Below are 16,075 nucleotides of genomic sequence, written 5' to 3' on the forward strand. Positions count from 1 at the left end.
CAGGACAAGGCGTGCTGTAATGAGGAGCAGCTCCTCAGCCAACTCCAAGAGCTGCAATTGAATGATGACCCAGTGCAAGCACTCCAAAAATAGTGCAGGTAGTCCCCAGGTAGTATCAGGTCAGGCCAAAAACACTGAAACATTTGTTCACCCTGAGAGGACTCTGAGCACCTGTGGCTGAGGCCAAAGGACCACAGGGCTAAGGATGGGGAGAGTCCAACTCCACTCAATATGCATACCTTGGCAAGCTTCTCACTACAGCCCACTGTTGATGGAGGAAGTGGGCCCTGCAAATCGACCAGAAATCCCCACGATTTGCCACCTTCTACCCCTATGTCCTGCATGTCCTGGGCATTGGCCCTGTCTCCCTTGGCAAACACAGAACACTGTTCCATCTCAGAGATTGCTTAACCAGAGAAATAGATGCATTTATGATACTGTAAATACTATAGTATATGTGTCGCCAATTACTGTAAAGTCATAAGTATTTATAATTCTGGTTCTGATTTGATGGGCGCTTGAGGTAGCTATGGGTGGGAGGATATGCTTATTGTCTGAGGAGACTGACAACCATTTCTCAGGTTTCCCTTGCAGAGTGTATGCCATTACCAGTGGGATAGTGGGTGTGCCAAGGAGAAAAATGGCCAGTTAGAAAAAATCCCGACTAGTCTATGCAGAATCTCTCGCCTACAGACAGAGCATTAATAGCCCAGTGGTGGGTGAGTGGCAGAGGCCAGGACTGGACTCAGACTTTTGCCTCACAAAGCTGTGAGGACTCTGAAGCTCCTGCCCCTGCCTCACACAGCTGAAGGGGTAGCCTGCCCCTCCACACCTGTGGGTATTTCTAGTCAGGTGGGACAAGAGACTGAGAAAAGAAGTAAGACACAGGGACAAAGTATAGAGAAACAACAGTGGGCCCAGGGGACCGGCGCTCAGCATACCAAGGACCTGCACCGGCACCGACCTCTGAGTTCCCTCAGTTTTTATTGATTATTATTTTCATTATTTCAGCAAAAACGAATGTAGTAGGAGAGCAGGGTGATAATAAGGAGAAGGTCAGCAAAAAACGTGAGCAAAAGAATCTATGTCATAATTAAGTTCAAGGGAAGGTACTATGACTGGACGTGCACGTAAGCCAGATTTATGTTTCTCTCCACCCAAACATCTCAGTGGAGTGAAGAATAACAAAGCAGCATTACTGCAAACGTGTCTTGCCTCCCACCATAGGGCGGTTTTTCTCCTATCTCAGAATTGAACAAATGTACAAGCGGGTTTTATACCGAGACATTCAGTTCCCAGGGGCAGGCAGGAGACAGTGGCCTTCCTCTATCTCAACTGCAAGAGGCTTTCCTTTTACTGATCCACCTCAGCACAGACCTTTTATGGGTGTTGGGCTGGGGGACAGTCAGGTCTTTCTCATCCCACGAGGCCATATTTCAGACTATCACATGGGGAGAAACCTTGGACAATACCCTGCTTTCAAGGGCAGAGGTCCCTGTGGCTTTCCACAGTGCATTGTGCCCTTGGTTTATTGAGACTAGAGAATGGCGATGACTTTTATCAAGTATACTGCCTGTAAACATTTTGTTAAGAAGGCACGTCCTGCACAGCCCTAGGTCACTTAAACCTTGATTTCATACAACACATGTTTTTGTGAACTCCTGGCTGGGTCAAAGTGGCTGGGACAAAACTACAAATTAACAACATCTCAGCAAAGCAATTGTTTAAAGTACAGGTCTTTTTCAAAATGGAGTCTCTTATGTCTTCCCTTTCTACATAGACACAGTGACAGTCTGATCTCTCTTTTTTTTTCCCTACACACAGCCTCACCAGGAGTCTGCTGAGCACCTTTGAAACAAGTGCAAGGAAAAGATGAAGGTCTGGGTAGCCACGGAGCTCACAATATTCATCTACACTGGTCACCTTTGTGTTAGAGAGTGTGTGTATCTGTATGACTGAGTCCGTGTGTCTATGTGCATAGATATATCTGTGCATGCCTGTCTGTATGTGCACATTATATGTTGATGTGTACGTACGTCAGTTCTATGGCTGTGTACCTGTGTGGATATGTGCACACTGGAATGTGGGTCTCTGTGTGAGGATGTAACATTTGCGTACATGTGAGGGTGCATATCTCTGTGTAAATGCTGTCATGTTTTGCATGTTTAGTATGTGTGTATCTGGGCACACATGAATGCATGTGTAGAAATATGTGTCTGTGTGTATGCTTGCTCTCCATGCATCTGTGTTTTTATATGTGTAACTGAGCATATTTCTACATGTAGGGATGACTGCGTGTTCATCTTTGAGGATCTGCATGAATGTGTCCTTTTTGCAAGGTTTCTCTTCCCATTCGTCTTAAATTTCTCTCACTAGTTAAATGTTTGTTCCCCATCTCTGTGCCTCCTCTATTCATTCCCTCTCACCAAATGAGCTTCTAAGCATCGGTCTCCCTCTGCCATTAGATTGGCTGCTTTTGCTGCACAGTTCCCTTCTCGCCCCGTACTTGCTTTCTTCCCGTCTTTCTACCTCAAGCTTCCTCTGCCTGCTTTTGTCACAGTCTCATTGCTTGCTGACTTGGAGGCTAGGGCTGGTCTGCACTTAGCCTCTCCCTTCCTAATTTCTAGCCCTAGTGATCAGCCCTGTCTTAGCCCTGGCTGCCCTCCACAGTGTATCGTCATGTTCCTGCTACCTTCCCGACCCCTATGCTCAGCCTGGAATTGTTGGAGGAGACAGCAAGGGCATTCAGAAGAGTCAGTTGGTTACCAGTGCCTTCGTGTTTACTCTTTTATGTGTTAGATCCTGAGTTGGGGGTGGGGTTTGATAAGGAAGGGGTGGTATAGCTAGAATGCGAAATAAGAACTTCTCCATCTGCTTTACTTTTTCTTTTGTTGACAAACTGTCTTTTCTACTCCAAACTGACCAAGAAGTTGTATTTGCCATTCATGGCTACTCAAGTCCTACTGCCTAGCCAAGGGTCCCTACAATGTCTCAGCCCATTGGGTTGGTTAAAAAGTGAGAGAGAGTGAGAGAGGGAGGTCACTCTCATTTTTGTATCACAATTGCCCTTCTTTTTAGCAAGTGTGTGAACTCACAGTGCTTTTCTATGAATAAACCATGGATCACATGAAAGATCATTTTTCTTAAAGAAAACAAAAATTGTCTAAATTTTTGTTTAGACAGTTTTGTTTAGACAATCCCCAGAGGGGACCAGCAAACACTTAATAGAAGATTATAGATTTCCTGTGAGTGCATATGGCTTGGGATGACCTGATTCTGTAAAGCAAATGTTATTGTCCTCCTCAAATTCATGTGTTGAATTCTATGTGATAGTATTTAGGGGTGGGGCCTTGGAAGGTGATTAAGTTCATGAAGGCAGGGATCTCATGAATGGAATTGGTGCCCCTATCAAGGGGACTGCAGAGGGCTCCCTCATCCCTTCTGTCATATAAACACACAGTAAAAAAATGGCTGTCTATGAACCAGGAAGCCAGCCCTCTGCAGACACGGAATCTGCTGACCATTTGACCTTGGATTTTACCATCTCCAGAACTGTGAGAAATCAATTTTCTATGCTACCTAGTCTATGGCATTCTGTTTTGACACCCAGATTAGCTAAAGTACCAGCGTGTCAACTTGCACACATAATTCTTGGAAACTCTGATGCCAAATCCTTGATGGCAAAAGGTGATTGATCTGCCGGAGACATGAGCCTACATCTTCCCTCTTTCCACAATAAACCAGAGAGTCAAAACAGGCAAGAGTGGGTCAAGGTCTTCTAAAAGCCATACCTGAAAGGTTTCCAATAGCAGTTGGCTCGATGGTAATTCAATCACACAAACAACCACAACAAAAGACACAACTATCAGAGATTTTCAGGATAGCCTCAAAAACACCATCTAATATTAGGGAGTTCAAAAAGGTGAGAAGTTTCAGAAATCAAACTTCACTTATATTTCATTTCATAAACTTGTAATTCTAACACTATTAATAAACGCTAGGGCAGGTGGTGGCATGGAGAGCCTGGGGCACAAGGGCTGTCTTTTAAAGCTTTGCTTGCTGTACCCTTTGGAGCCACCTCCTGGTCCCCTCACCCCCTGCCCACCTGTTAAGAGCCCGTTTGGGGCAGCACATTTGGGGCAAACAGCCTGGATGCCCAGTTGCAGACACACATCCATGCCTGGAGGAGGAGATTGCGTCTGAGAACAGGAGGAGCTGCTGGAACTCTTCTTCCCAGCCTTCTTTTAATGCTCTTGCGCACCTCCTGCTCACAGATAAACCCCACCAGCATTAGCACAATATACAGGATCTCCAGCAGCAGGGCTGTGGTTCTAGTGAATGAGAGAAGCCTCTCTCCAGCAAGGGAGAGGAGTCCAGTCTGAATGCCCTGGTCTCTGCCTCCATGTTTGCCACCATGCCCAGGACTAGGGGCAGCATGGGAGCTGCTGGCTGGGGCCGTGCTGGTTGCCTCCTCCCTCCCACTTGTCTCTGCAGCCACGCTTTCAGCTCCAGGGTTAAGGCCAGTGGCTGCAGTAGGTGCCATGATTTCAGGCAGCTCCTGGCTGGGCTGGTCTTTGGCTGGAGCTTCCTCCAGCTCCAGCGCTCTCTCTGGAGGGGGCTCTTCCCATGCTGGCTCTTGCTCTACAGCTGGTGCTGCAAGTGCTCCTATTTCTGCATATGGACCAGGAGCTGAAAAAGGAGAAAGGGTCACCAGCGTCAGTCACTTTCCACTGGAATTTCCAAACACAGAGACAACCTCACTGAATTCAAAGGAATTCCAGCCCAAAAGCACCACCCTTGCAAAGTCTTCCAGGCTGCAGCCACCTCACCATGTGTCTGTGCCTCCATGGGCTCCCGAATCTCCTCCTGGGCAGGGACAATGAGCAGATGCAGCCCTGATGGGATCTCTGGTGTGGCCTGGCCTGCTAGGGCCTGCCCCGGGCTGCCCTGTGGTACCTGGGTGCACCTTCTTACAAAGGGCCACAGGTGTCTGGGGTGAGGGATGAGCTTTCTTCGGCATCATCAGAAAAGGCTCTCACTCCCGCCATTCCTGAAGCAGCAACCTCTCAAAGTGGGGAAGCAACATGAGAACACCTTGCTCTCTTGAGCGTCTCCCACCAAGTGAGCTGGTTACGGGGCTGACTCTAGGATATGGGCACCTGGTTACCAGAGTTCTAAGTTCTGTTTGGGTCTGTCATCAAGGAAGTGAGGTCGCTTCCTTAAAGCTCTGTCCCCTCGGCCCCTTCCTTCCGTAAGCCTACTCAGGACTCCACTGGGCTACTGACTACTCACCCTCCCCTCAGGTCATCTCCTTACCTGTAGACAGTTATGTCCACCCAGGGTCTGCTTGGACACCTGTGCCTGATGTTCACCAGGGGCCAGATGTCCTCCTCAGGCCTGATGTCCACTTAGGGCCTGATGTCTGCCTTGGGCCTATGTCCCTCTTGGGGCCTTGTGTTCACCTGGGGACTGTATCCAGCTGGGGCCTGATGGCCTATGGGTCTTGTTGTTCACCTAAGGCCTTGTGTCTACCTGGGGACTGGTGATCACCTGGGGCCTGGGTGTCCACTTAAGGCCGGATGTGCACCTAAGGCCTGAGTTTTCACCTGGGCCTGATGATCACCTGGGGACTGGGTGTGTACCTTGGGTCTTTTCCTTTTCCTGAACAGGGCTTGCAGTTTCCAAACCAGACACAATCTCCCAGTTGGAGAGAAAGAAAAAGGATCCTAGATGACAGTGAGACAAATTTCAGGAAACTCCATCCAAATAAGTAAATGAGAATGAGGATAGGATTCATTGTAAGTAACATTCTCAGTTGGTGTTCCGAAGTTATCTTTTGCCTGGGTACAGTGGCTCAAACCTGTAATCTCAGCTCTTTGGGAGCCCAAGGTGGGAGGATTGCTAGAGGCCAACAGTTTGAGACCAGCTTGGGCAATAGAGTGAGACCCCCATCTCTGAAAAAAAAAATAAAAAATTTACCAGGCATGGTGGCATGTGCCTGCGGTCCCAGCTACTCAGGAGGCTGAGGTGGGAGGATCGCTTGAACCCAGGAGATCAAGGCTGCAGTTGGTCAGGATCACAACACTGAATTCTAGCCTAGGTGACAGAATGAGACCCTTTCTCTCTAAAAACAAGCAAGCAAACAAACCAAAAACCACAAACAAACCAGACCCCTCTTAGTAAAATACTTGCAAGAGGTAATAAAATGTATGTACCAAATGCCTACAACAAACATATGATGTCATGATGATGTTAAATGCTTCCCATGGAATTAGGTTCAAGACAAGGTTCCATCCACCATCGCATTTCAATTCCACATTGCACAATGTAAAGGGGCCTGCCCAAGGTCATAACGTTGCTCACTGGGCAAGTCAAGAGAACCCAGTACAGCCCTTTAGATCCTTCATTATAGTCTCATTCTAAAACGGCTCCTGTTGTCCTTTGGACATGAGTCTCTTAAGTATTATCATTTGAATTCACGTACACTAGTTCATTTTCACACTGCTCTAAAGAATACCTGAGACTGGGTAATTTAAAAGCAGAAGAGATTTAATTGGCTCACAGTTCTGCATGGCTGTGAAGGCCTCAGAGAACTTACAATCATGATGGAAGGCAAAGGGGAAGCAGGCAATTTCTTCACAAGGCAGCAGGAGAGAGGGGAGAGCAGGGGAAACTGCCACTTATAAAACCATCAGACCTCATGAAAACTCACTCTCTATCATGAGAAGAGCATGGGGCAAACCACCCCCATGATCCAATCACCTTCCACCAAGTCCCTCCCTCCACACATGGGGATTAAAATTCAAAATGAGATTTGGGTGGGGACACAGAGCCAAACCATATCATTCTGCCACTGGCCCCTCCCAAATCTCATGCCCTTTTCACATTTCAAAACCAATTATTCCTTCCCAACAGTACTCCAAAGTCTTAACTCATTCCAGCATTAACCCAAAAGTCCAAGTTCAAAGTCTCATCTGAGACAAGGCAAGTCCCTTCCACCTATGAGCCTGTAAAATCAAAAGCAAGTTAGCGACTTCGAAGATACAATGTAGGTACAGGCATTGGGTAAATGTTCCCATTCCAAATGGGAAAAATTGGCCAAAACAAAGGGGCCAACGGGCCTCATGCAAGTCCAGAATCTGGTAGGGGAGTCATTAAATCTTAAAGCTCCAACATGATCTCCTTTGACTCCATATCTCACATCCAGGGCATTCTGATGTGGGCTCCCAAGGCCTTGGGCAGCTCTGCCCCTGTGGCACTGCTGGGTATAGCCCCTTTGGCTGTTTTTACAGGCTGGCATTGAGTGCCTGCAGCTTTTCCAGGGACATGGTACAGCTGTTGATGGATCTACCATTCGGGAGTCTGGAGGATGGTGGCCCTCTTCTCACAGCTCCGCTAGGCAGTGCCCCTTCGGAGACCCTGTATGGGGGTTCCAACCCCACATTTCACTTCTGCACTACCCTAGCAGAGGTTCTCCATGAGGATTCTGCCCCTGCGGCAGACCCAAAATTATATATAATTATAGTTGATATTCTGAGGTAGAGATACAATAAACTATCAGTTTGATTAGGAGGTCTGGGTTTTGCTTTTTCTATTGTAATGTAAAAACGCAGGAAGGTTAGTATGTTACAACTTCACTGCAATTACATATCAGTTTCTGTGCATATAAGAAAGCACAAAATCACAGACCTAAGGTCTTGATAGATATGAAAGCAACCCTATGTGATATCATGCCCACATCTTTACCTCAGACTCTCGCCTAAAATTACTAGTGAGGACTTTTTTGTCCTGCTGTTAGTATTTGATAATTCTAGCCAGCATGCAATAAGATATGGATACATGAATAATAACTTGATTTTATAATATTAATAACAGTTTAATTTTAAACATATATGTTGTGCCTTGTACTCTACAGAAAATGTACACTTTCCTTTTTTCTCTAAATTAGGTTTAATTTCAGAAGTTTCTAGATTTTATTGTCTCTATTTACCCAAAGCTACAAGAAGAGTCAAATTCATATCTTTAAATGCTTTCATTGTCAATCAAGAAAGAACAAAGTGAATGAACAAAGAATTTTACTCAAGAAACTAGTGAGAAATCAAAGAAATGTCCAAAAAGTAGGATACAAGAATTAATCAAAACAGATTAACAGTGGAATAAATAAATGAATCCAACTGGTTCTTTGTAATGGAAAGTGGAAAGACATATTCTATTCTTCTGGATAAGAAGATGAAATATCATAATCATATCAATGCAAGTTTTATGCATGCTCAAACATGTATAAACTAAGAAAAAGTCTGAAAGGACAGACAGCAAAATGTTTGCAGTTGTTTTCCTCCAGGTGGTAAGATTAAAGGTAGCACTTTTCTTTTTTATATTTTTCTGTATTTTCTAAATCTTCCGTAATGAACATGTAATTTTATGATGAGGAAAATATAAGATATTTTTAAGATGCCAAATTACTTCTCATTAATATGTGTAATGCAAATGCCAATCAAAATAATAAATAAATAAATATAATAAATATATAAATATAGTAAAAGAGACAGATGAGGGACTAGGGAAGAACTTCAAAAAGGGCCACATGGGAGATTAAACATTATGCAAAAGAGTAATGAGGAATCTAGGCCGGGCACAGTGGCTCACGCCTGTAATCCCAGCACTTTGGGAGGCCAAGGTGGGCGGATCATGAGGTCAGGAGATTGAGACCATCCTGGCTAACATGGTGAAACCCCATCTCTAGTAAAAATACAAAAAATTAGCCAGTGTGGTGGCAGGTGCCTGTAGTCCCAGCTACTCAGGAGGCTGAGGCAGGAGAGTGGCATGAACCTGGGAGGCAGAGCTTGCAGTGGGCTGAGATGGCATCACTGCACTCCAGCCTGGGCGACAGAGCAAGACTCCATCTCAAAAAAAAAAAAAAAAAAAAAAAAAAAAAACCTAATGCAAAGCCTGGCTAGTAACTTCTACTAAAACTACTTCTATACTTTAAATAAAATACCTGCAAATTTAGAACACAGACAAAAATAGAAACTCCTCACATGACCCACCACAAAGCCCATCAGATGGCAGAATGCAGAATCAGGTTGCAATGGTCTGATCTTAAAACAGATGAAGCAGTAGAGAAAAATCTTCCTGGAGCTGATGGTATAATTTGCTTCTTGAAACAATGACAGTCCATGAAATAAGGTGGGAAGATGTTTTGAACCTCTCTCACCAGCAGATCCCTAAATCACAGACCCAGAACTTGGAGGAAACAGGAAACAGGAGGCCATCTCTGCACCTCTGCAGCACTGCTCTGGTTGGTGGGTAGAATATCATACAATCATCACGATTCTTATATCAAAAACCAAAATTCTAGACTGATTATTTTTTTAAATGAGAAAAGTTATCGTTTATTTGATCTTGGGCTAGGGAAGATATTTCCAAGCAAAAAGGGTAAAAAGAAGGAAAAAGAAATGATTAACAGATTGGAAGGCAACAACAATGTAATATCAAGCATTGGCAAGAGCTCAGGGAAGTGTGTGTTCTCATGACTGCTGGAACAAATTGGTATAATATTTCTGAAGGGCAATCTGGCTGGATATGTTAGAAGCCTTTAAAATGTTTATGCTCTGACTCAGTAATTCAACATCTAGGAATTTTTCCTAAATAAGTAATAAGAGAGAGATGAAAAAAAGTATTTAGAATATGGAAAGACTGGAAAGAACATAAAGGTTCAATAATACATATATGTTCAACAACAGGGGACTAGTAAATATGAATTATTTATATGATAAAATACTACCTAACCTTAAAATAATGTTTTAAATAATATTTAATGATGAGAATATTCTGAGAAAAGTTTAATCATTTTTAAAAAGTTAAATGCAAAATGAAAGTTAATAACATGTACAAGATTATTCTAATTTTTTTTTTTTTTTTTTTTTGAGATGCAGTCTCACTGTTGTCGCCTGGGCTGGAGTGCAATGGAGTGATCTCGGCTCACTGCAACCTCCACCTCCCAGGTTCCAGCAATTCTCCTGCCTCAGTCTCCTGAGCAGCTGAGATTACAGGTGCCCGCCACCATGCCTGGCTAATTTTTGCATTTTTAGTAGACACGGGGTTTCACCATGTTGGTCAGGCTGGTCTCGAACTCCTGACCTCAGGTGATCCAACCTCCATGGCCTCCCAAATTGCTGGGATTACAGGCATCAGCCACCACACCCGGCCTATTCTAAAACTTTTTAAACTTATGAGATACACATACACACACATATATCTGGAAGAAAACTCCAAAATAGTGGCAATGTTTTGGAGCGAAAATTGGGAGTGATTTTAATTGTCTGTTACTAGCAGCTAAAAGCATGCCAATAGACCTGGCAAACTCCCACTCAATCTTCAGAACTCAGCTCAGGTGCCACTTCTTCCAGGAAGTCCTCCTGTACTACTCACTCCCGTATTATACTAGGTGTTCTGCTTTGCACTAGACTAGAGTCTAGGCATAACTCTATGATTTTCTCTTTGTTTGTTTGTTTGTTTGTTTCTTTCTTTCTTCTTCTTTCTTTCTTTCTTCTTTTCTTTCTTTCTTCTCTCCATCCTTCCTTCCTTCTCCTTCTTTCTTTCTTTCTTTCTTGTTTCCTTCCTTCCTTCCTTCCTTCCTTCCTTCCTTCCTTCTTTCTCTCTCTCTGTTTCTTTCTTTCTTTCTTTTCTCTTTCTCTCTCTCTCTCTTTCTTTTTTTTTCTCATTGTGTTGCCTAGGCTGAAGTGCACTGGTGCAATCTTCCCGGCTCACTGCAACCTCCGCCTTCCAGGTTCAACCAATTCTCCTGCCTCAGCCTACCAAGTAGCTGGGATTACAGGCACCCACCACCACTCCCGGATAATTTTTGTATTTTTAGTTAAGATGGGGTTTTGCCATTGTTGGCCAGGCTGGTCTCAAACTCCTGACCTCAGGTGATCTGCCCACCTCGGCCTCCCAAAGTCCTGGGATTACAGGTGTGAGCCACTATGCCCAGTTGATATTCTTTATCACTGCATTGTACTCTCTGCTTTGATTCTCTACATCCCAACTACACTTTGAACTGCCTACCATCAGAAATTTGGGTGTTTCCTTTTTGTATCCCAGCTCTAATCTGTCTGCAGTCTAACAGGCCTTCAAGCTGGAACGCTGGCTTCATGAGTGAAATAGACTGAGGAAATGCTTCTCTGTGCTCTGTGAATTTATAGGTTAAGGGCGGAAATGTGAACAAGGACAGGCAAATACCAGTAAAAAGCTGTCTCTCCTCACCTTGGCCAGCAGGCTGGAAAGATGTTTAATTTCACCAATTGCCTTTAGTAATTCTTGTCTGAACTCATTGCGAGACCGTTCCAGTAGATCCAGAATACCATTTACTAGTGCATGAGACACATATGAGTTTCCTGTGGATCTGTGAGAATTGACCAAAAACTTGGTGGCTTAAAACAATAGAAATTATTTTTCTCACAGTTCTAGAGGTGAGAAATCTGCAATGAAGGTGTTGACAGGGCCGCACTTCCTGCAAAGGGCCTAGGGGGATTCCATTTCTCACCGCCTCCAGCTGCCATGGTTCCACATGCTTCTTCTGTGGCTACGTCACTCTCCTTCAGCTTCCCAGCCCCTGCAGGTCACGAAGGCACAGGAGGAGGAGGTGGGAATGGGTGTGGAGGGCCACACACCAGGCCAGGGCAGCAGGCGCTCAGAACACAGTGGCCTAGAAGCAGAGTGCCAGGAAGCCACACCAGCCTTCAGGGCCCCAGGCAGGCTCCCTCCTGCTAAAGGCCTTTGTGCATGTTGTTCCTGCCTTCTCAAATGTTCCTCCGTATCATCTCTGCCGCTTCGTAGCAAGGCAACTTCTACTCAGTCAAAAGTATCACTGTCTAGCACAACCTAAATATCCATAAACAGAAAACATCAACAAATGACAGTGTATTCATGCAATGAAATACTATACAGCAATGAAAAAGAATGACCTATGACCACATGCAACAACATAAGAGGATCTCACAGATGTCATTGTTGAGTGAAGAAGCTGGACTCAAAAGAGCACCTTCCACATGCGTCTATAGAAGGCAAAAAGAAGCAGAATTAATCTACAGCAAAGGGCTGAGAAGAGTAGTTACTTCTGGGGGGATGTATTGGATGGGAGGGGACAAAGGAGCCCTCTAGGGGCTGGGCATGAACTTGGTCTTGTCCAGCTTGGTCTGGGGGCTGAGCCTGAGTGCACCCGTGGGTAAAAGTTCATCAAGCTGAACACTTAAACTGTGCGCTCTTCTATGATGAAAAAGTAAAAATAAAACAGACCCCTTTCTCTGAGAAGCCTTTTCCCAGACTAGAGCACCTTCCCCAGGATGAGCTGCCAGGGTTCTGTGCACCACGCCTGCAGGCTATTGTCACGCTGTGATGGTCTGTTTCTGCTTGGGATGGTGAGGTGGTCGGCTCCCCCAGACAGTAAGCTCCATGCAGGAAATCTCTCTGTCTTTCTAGGGCCTGTATCTCCAGTGCTCAGATCTGAAGCATCTGCTGCAAGCATGGGTGACCCCCATCATGGAACAAGCCCACTCTCTGGCAACAGTAATGTGAGCCTTCTGCTTCCAATGTGAGTTCGAAATCCATGGCCAGTGAGAGATTCATCAGATTTGTAACAGATTAATCCTGGACCTATTAATCCTGGACCAGCTCACGTTGTCCAGCTTCCAGGCCCTGGGAAGTTGCCACCAGGATGGGGTGTGGATCAACTTCCTCCAGGATCCAGAGAGCATCCCAGCCAGCCTCAGGGTCAGGAAAGGAGCCCAGCCTCTCCAGGAGCCAGACAGGCTCGCAGCAGGGTGGGTTGGGGGCATGTGGATTGCTTGAGCCTAATGAGGGGAAGAGGAGGAGGCACTGCAGAGAGGGGTCTCACGCTGTCTTGCAGCTCTCCTGGGGCTGAAGCTGAGTGCAGATCAGCTGGCCCTGGTCTACAGTATACTGGGGCTCTGCCTGTGTGCCATCCTCTGCTGCTTCCTGGTGGTAGTGGCCTGCTTCCTCAAGAAGAGGAGGATCCCTGCTCCTGCCAGCCCCGCTCAAGGCCCTGTCAAAGTCCGGCCAAGTCTTCCCAGGGTGAGTGCATGAAACTGGGGTCCTCGCCCTTCTCACTGCTTGCGTGACAAGCCTCAGACCATCCCTCGGTCCTGTCACTGCCCCTGCTTCTAGGTGGAGAGGCCCGGGGCTCATCCTTATTATTTGCTGTAGCTGTATAAAATCAGATTAAGACATCCTGGCAGGCAGATACCTAGGAGAGTGGCACCCGGGAAGGGTGGGTGTGGGGTGCCAGCCTTTGGGCTTGCCTGGGCCGGGGGTGCTCAGGATGCAGGGACATCAGGCTAAGCCCTGGAGGAGGTGTCCCTTTGGTGGGCATGGCAGGCTTGGGGCTGGGCAGAAGTGAGAGCCAAGGTTTGCCTGCCCACCCCTGCCCCAGCACAGGTTCTGGTCAGCAAGAGAGGGACACTGACACCCACCTGGGTCCCCTGGTCCCCCTGGTGATCATAGCCTGGTGATTGCCCTTAGTTCCTGGGTCAGGGGAGAGTATGGCTGCCCACACCGTCACCCCTACCCCGGTGCAGGGCCAGGCCTGGCCCACACCCTTCACTATCACCTCTGCAGATCACGAGATGGAAGTTGGCAGTCCTGTGGGCACATCTCCTGAGTCAGTGGAGACCTGCAGCTTCTGCTTCCCTGAGCACAGGACCCCCACCCAGGAGAGTGCGGTCATACCTGGGACCCTCAACCCCATGGGTGATGGAAGGTGGAGGCGCCCTGCGAGTGTGCCCTGATAGATGGCGGCCTTGGCATTGTGTGCAGATGCACCCTGGAGAGGGTCCCAGGTGCCTGAACAGGGGCAAGGAGGAAGAGGAGGAGGGAAAGAGATGGAGAGAGAGAAAAAGAGAGATAAGGAGAGAGACAGAGAAGGCAGAGAGGAAGAGAGAGACAGAGCAGGAGGTCATGACTTTCTGGGTCCCAGTTCCCAGTGCAGCTGTAGGTTGCCATCACCTAAACACATGTGCAATAAAGTCCCTGTGCCTCCTGCTCACAGCCCCCGAGAGCCCCTCCTCCTGGAGAATAAAACCTTTGGCAGCTGCCCTTCCTCACTGCACTGTGGTTGTGTCTAATGAACCAAGACGTCCCACCTATCACCTTCCTGGGCTCAAGGCTCCACCAAATGCTGCCCCCTCGGTTTGGGAGGACCTGTGGTGCCACCATCTCACCAGGCTCCTGAGGAAGCTTATGACCTTGGGTTGGGCCCTAAGCATCCGCGTACCCGCTGGGGCTCTGCTTCTCTCTTTCACTAAGAGGGAGAAAGAGACCAAAGAACGGTCTGCCGGGAGGGTGCCTGTGCAAACACCCAGGAAACAAGGGGCTTGAGCTGTCATTTCCTTACAGACACACATTCCCTTCCATGCCTCCTTAGTGAGGGCATGAAGCAGAGTGTGTGTGTGTGTGTGTGTGTGTGTGCAGGTGTGTGCATGCATATGTGTGTGTATGCATGTGTGTGTGCATGTGTGTGTGCATGTGTGTGTGCATATGTGTATGCATGTGTGTGCATATGTGTGTATGCATGTGTGTGTGCATGTGTGTGTGCATGTGTGTGTATGCGTGTGTGTGTGCATGTGTGTGTGTGCATGTGTATGTGTTGTGGGGGTGTGCAGTGGACAGAAAGGAGAGGGCAGCTCCAACTCAAAGCTGCAAGTCTCTCTGAAAGAAAGATCGAGATTCCCCGGACCACAGCAAGAGAGACTTTTCATTTGCATCCATTTTTTATTAGCATTTAAAGCTATATTTTGAATAGCATGCAAACCTTAAGTTGCTTAACTCTTCTTAGAAGCATTTACACAGTAAGATAATACATGATAATGTACATTGAAATTCTTCACCCCGCACCCCCCAAAATTTTCTTGTATACCTACACCCTGCAAAGAATCCCATGACAGGTGGGGTAGGCTGGGAACTGTGGCCCAGGCGGGACCCCTCAGTGGGGGCACTTGGTCAGTCCCCAAGGCTCTGCATGGCCCTCCAGAGACTCTGCTTCCCACTGGCTCAGTCAGCACCACAGAGGGTGGATGGGGGAGGTGGAGTCGGGGCAGGCAGGACAGTAGGGGGAGGACAGTCAGGCACCCCATGTCCTGGTTTTTGCAGTGGCTGGGAGGAGGCTGAGGGCTAAAGGCCGACTGCCCTGAGAGCTGGCTGAGGCTGGAGGCGGGGTGGTAGGGGCATCCCCACTGCCTGCAGGGCCCTTGGTCACCCTTGTCACCCCAGGCTTCTCCCCAGCAGCACTGGGCAGCCCCGTGAGAAAGTGGCCAAGGCAGGGGTGTGGACAGATCAGGGAGGGAGGGCTCATTCTTAGGCTCTGACAGGAAAAGGGTCAAAGAAGGGCCAGGGTGGCCAGAGGGAGTCTGGGCCAGGCAGGATGGGGGGAAGATGGGGAGCAGGAAGGGTCAGCAGCCAGGGTGCAGGCAGAGGCAGGTGCACACTGGGAGGTCACACCCTGCAAGGCCCATGGGGAATGTCGGGTGGGATGGGCTCCAGGTGTGTCCTCAGGGCACTGGGCAGCTCTCAGGCCAGGCTCCCTGGACTCTGGTGGGTGATGTGGTCACTCGCAAGGCAATGCTGTCAGTCAGGGCTCAGCCACCCACCCTGGAGAGAACCCATGCTGTCTCAGGACTGGATTTTGTCAGCATCCACAGAGGGTGCTGCCTCCAGCCCAGGAGGGGTTGGCCCCAAGTGGCTCCTGCCAGGCCAGCCTCGAGCTCCCTCTTCTCCAGGGTCCTGGTGCCTCAGCTCCAAAGGGAGGCCCTTGCCTTCCTTCCCTGTGCCTTGTCCCGAGCTGAGACTTAGGGTGGATGGGGATGGGCTGGTCCTTCTCTCTCAGGGAGGGGGATGGCTCCTGCCCTGGGCAGGTCCTCAGCTCTGCCTGGCTTGCCTTACAGTGAAACAGAGCCACCCCCATGAGTGCCCTGGAGGTGAAGGTAAGAGCCTGTGCCTGCTGCATGGGAGGCTGCTCCAAGGACAGGGAATCGGGGTGGTCAGTGAGGCGGAGGTGGCGGCC

General features: G+C 47.8%; 1 protein-coding gene and 2 pseudogenes across 1 annotated transcript; 2 read left to right on the forward strand and 1 right to left on the reverse strand.

Moving 5' to 3' along the window:
• LOC100453892 (TBC1 domain family member 28-like) overlaps positions 1-16,075 on the forward strand; it is a 76,974-nt pseudogene that overhangs the window by 58,229 nt on the left and 2,670 nt on the right.
• Positions 3,735-5,168, reverse strand: LOC112129602 (CMT1A duplicated region transcript 15 protein-like protein). The gene is made up of 2 exons (XM_054535507.1): positions 4,830-5,168; positions 3,735-4,689 (listed from the first exon to the last, which is right to left on the reverse strand). Exons 1-2 carry the CDS (start codon positions 4,846-4,848, stop codon positions 4,109-4,111), a joined length of 600 nt encoding a protein of 199 aa, XP_054391482.1. The 5' UTR covers positions 4,849-5,168; the 3' UTR covers positions 3,735-4,108.
• Positions 12,525-14,065, forward strand: LOC129054733 (tumor necrosis factor receptor superfamily member 13B-like; annotated as a pseudogene).

This window comes from Pongo abelii, chromosome 19 (assembly GCF_028885655.2).
Source record: "Pongo abelii isolate AG06213 chromosome 19, NHGRI_mPonAbe1-v2.0_pri, whole genome shotgun sequence".
NCBI lineage: Eukaryota > Metazoa > Chordata > Mammalia > Primates > Hominidae > Pongo > Pongo abelii.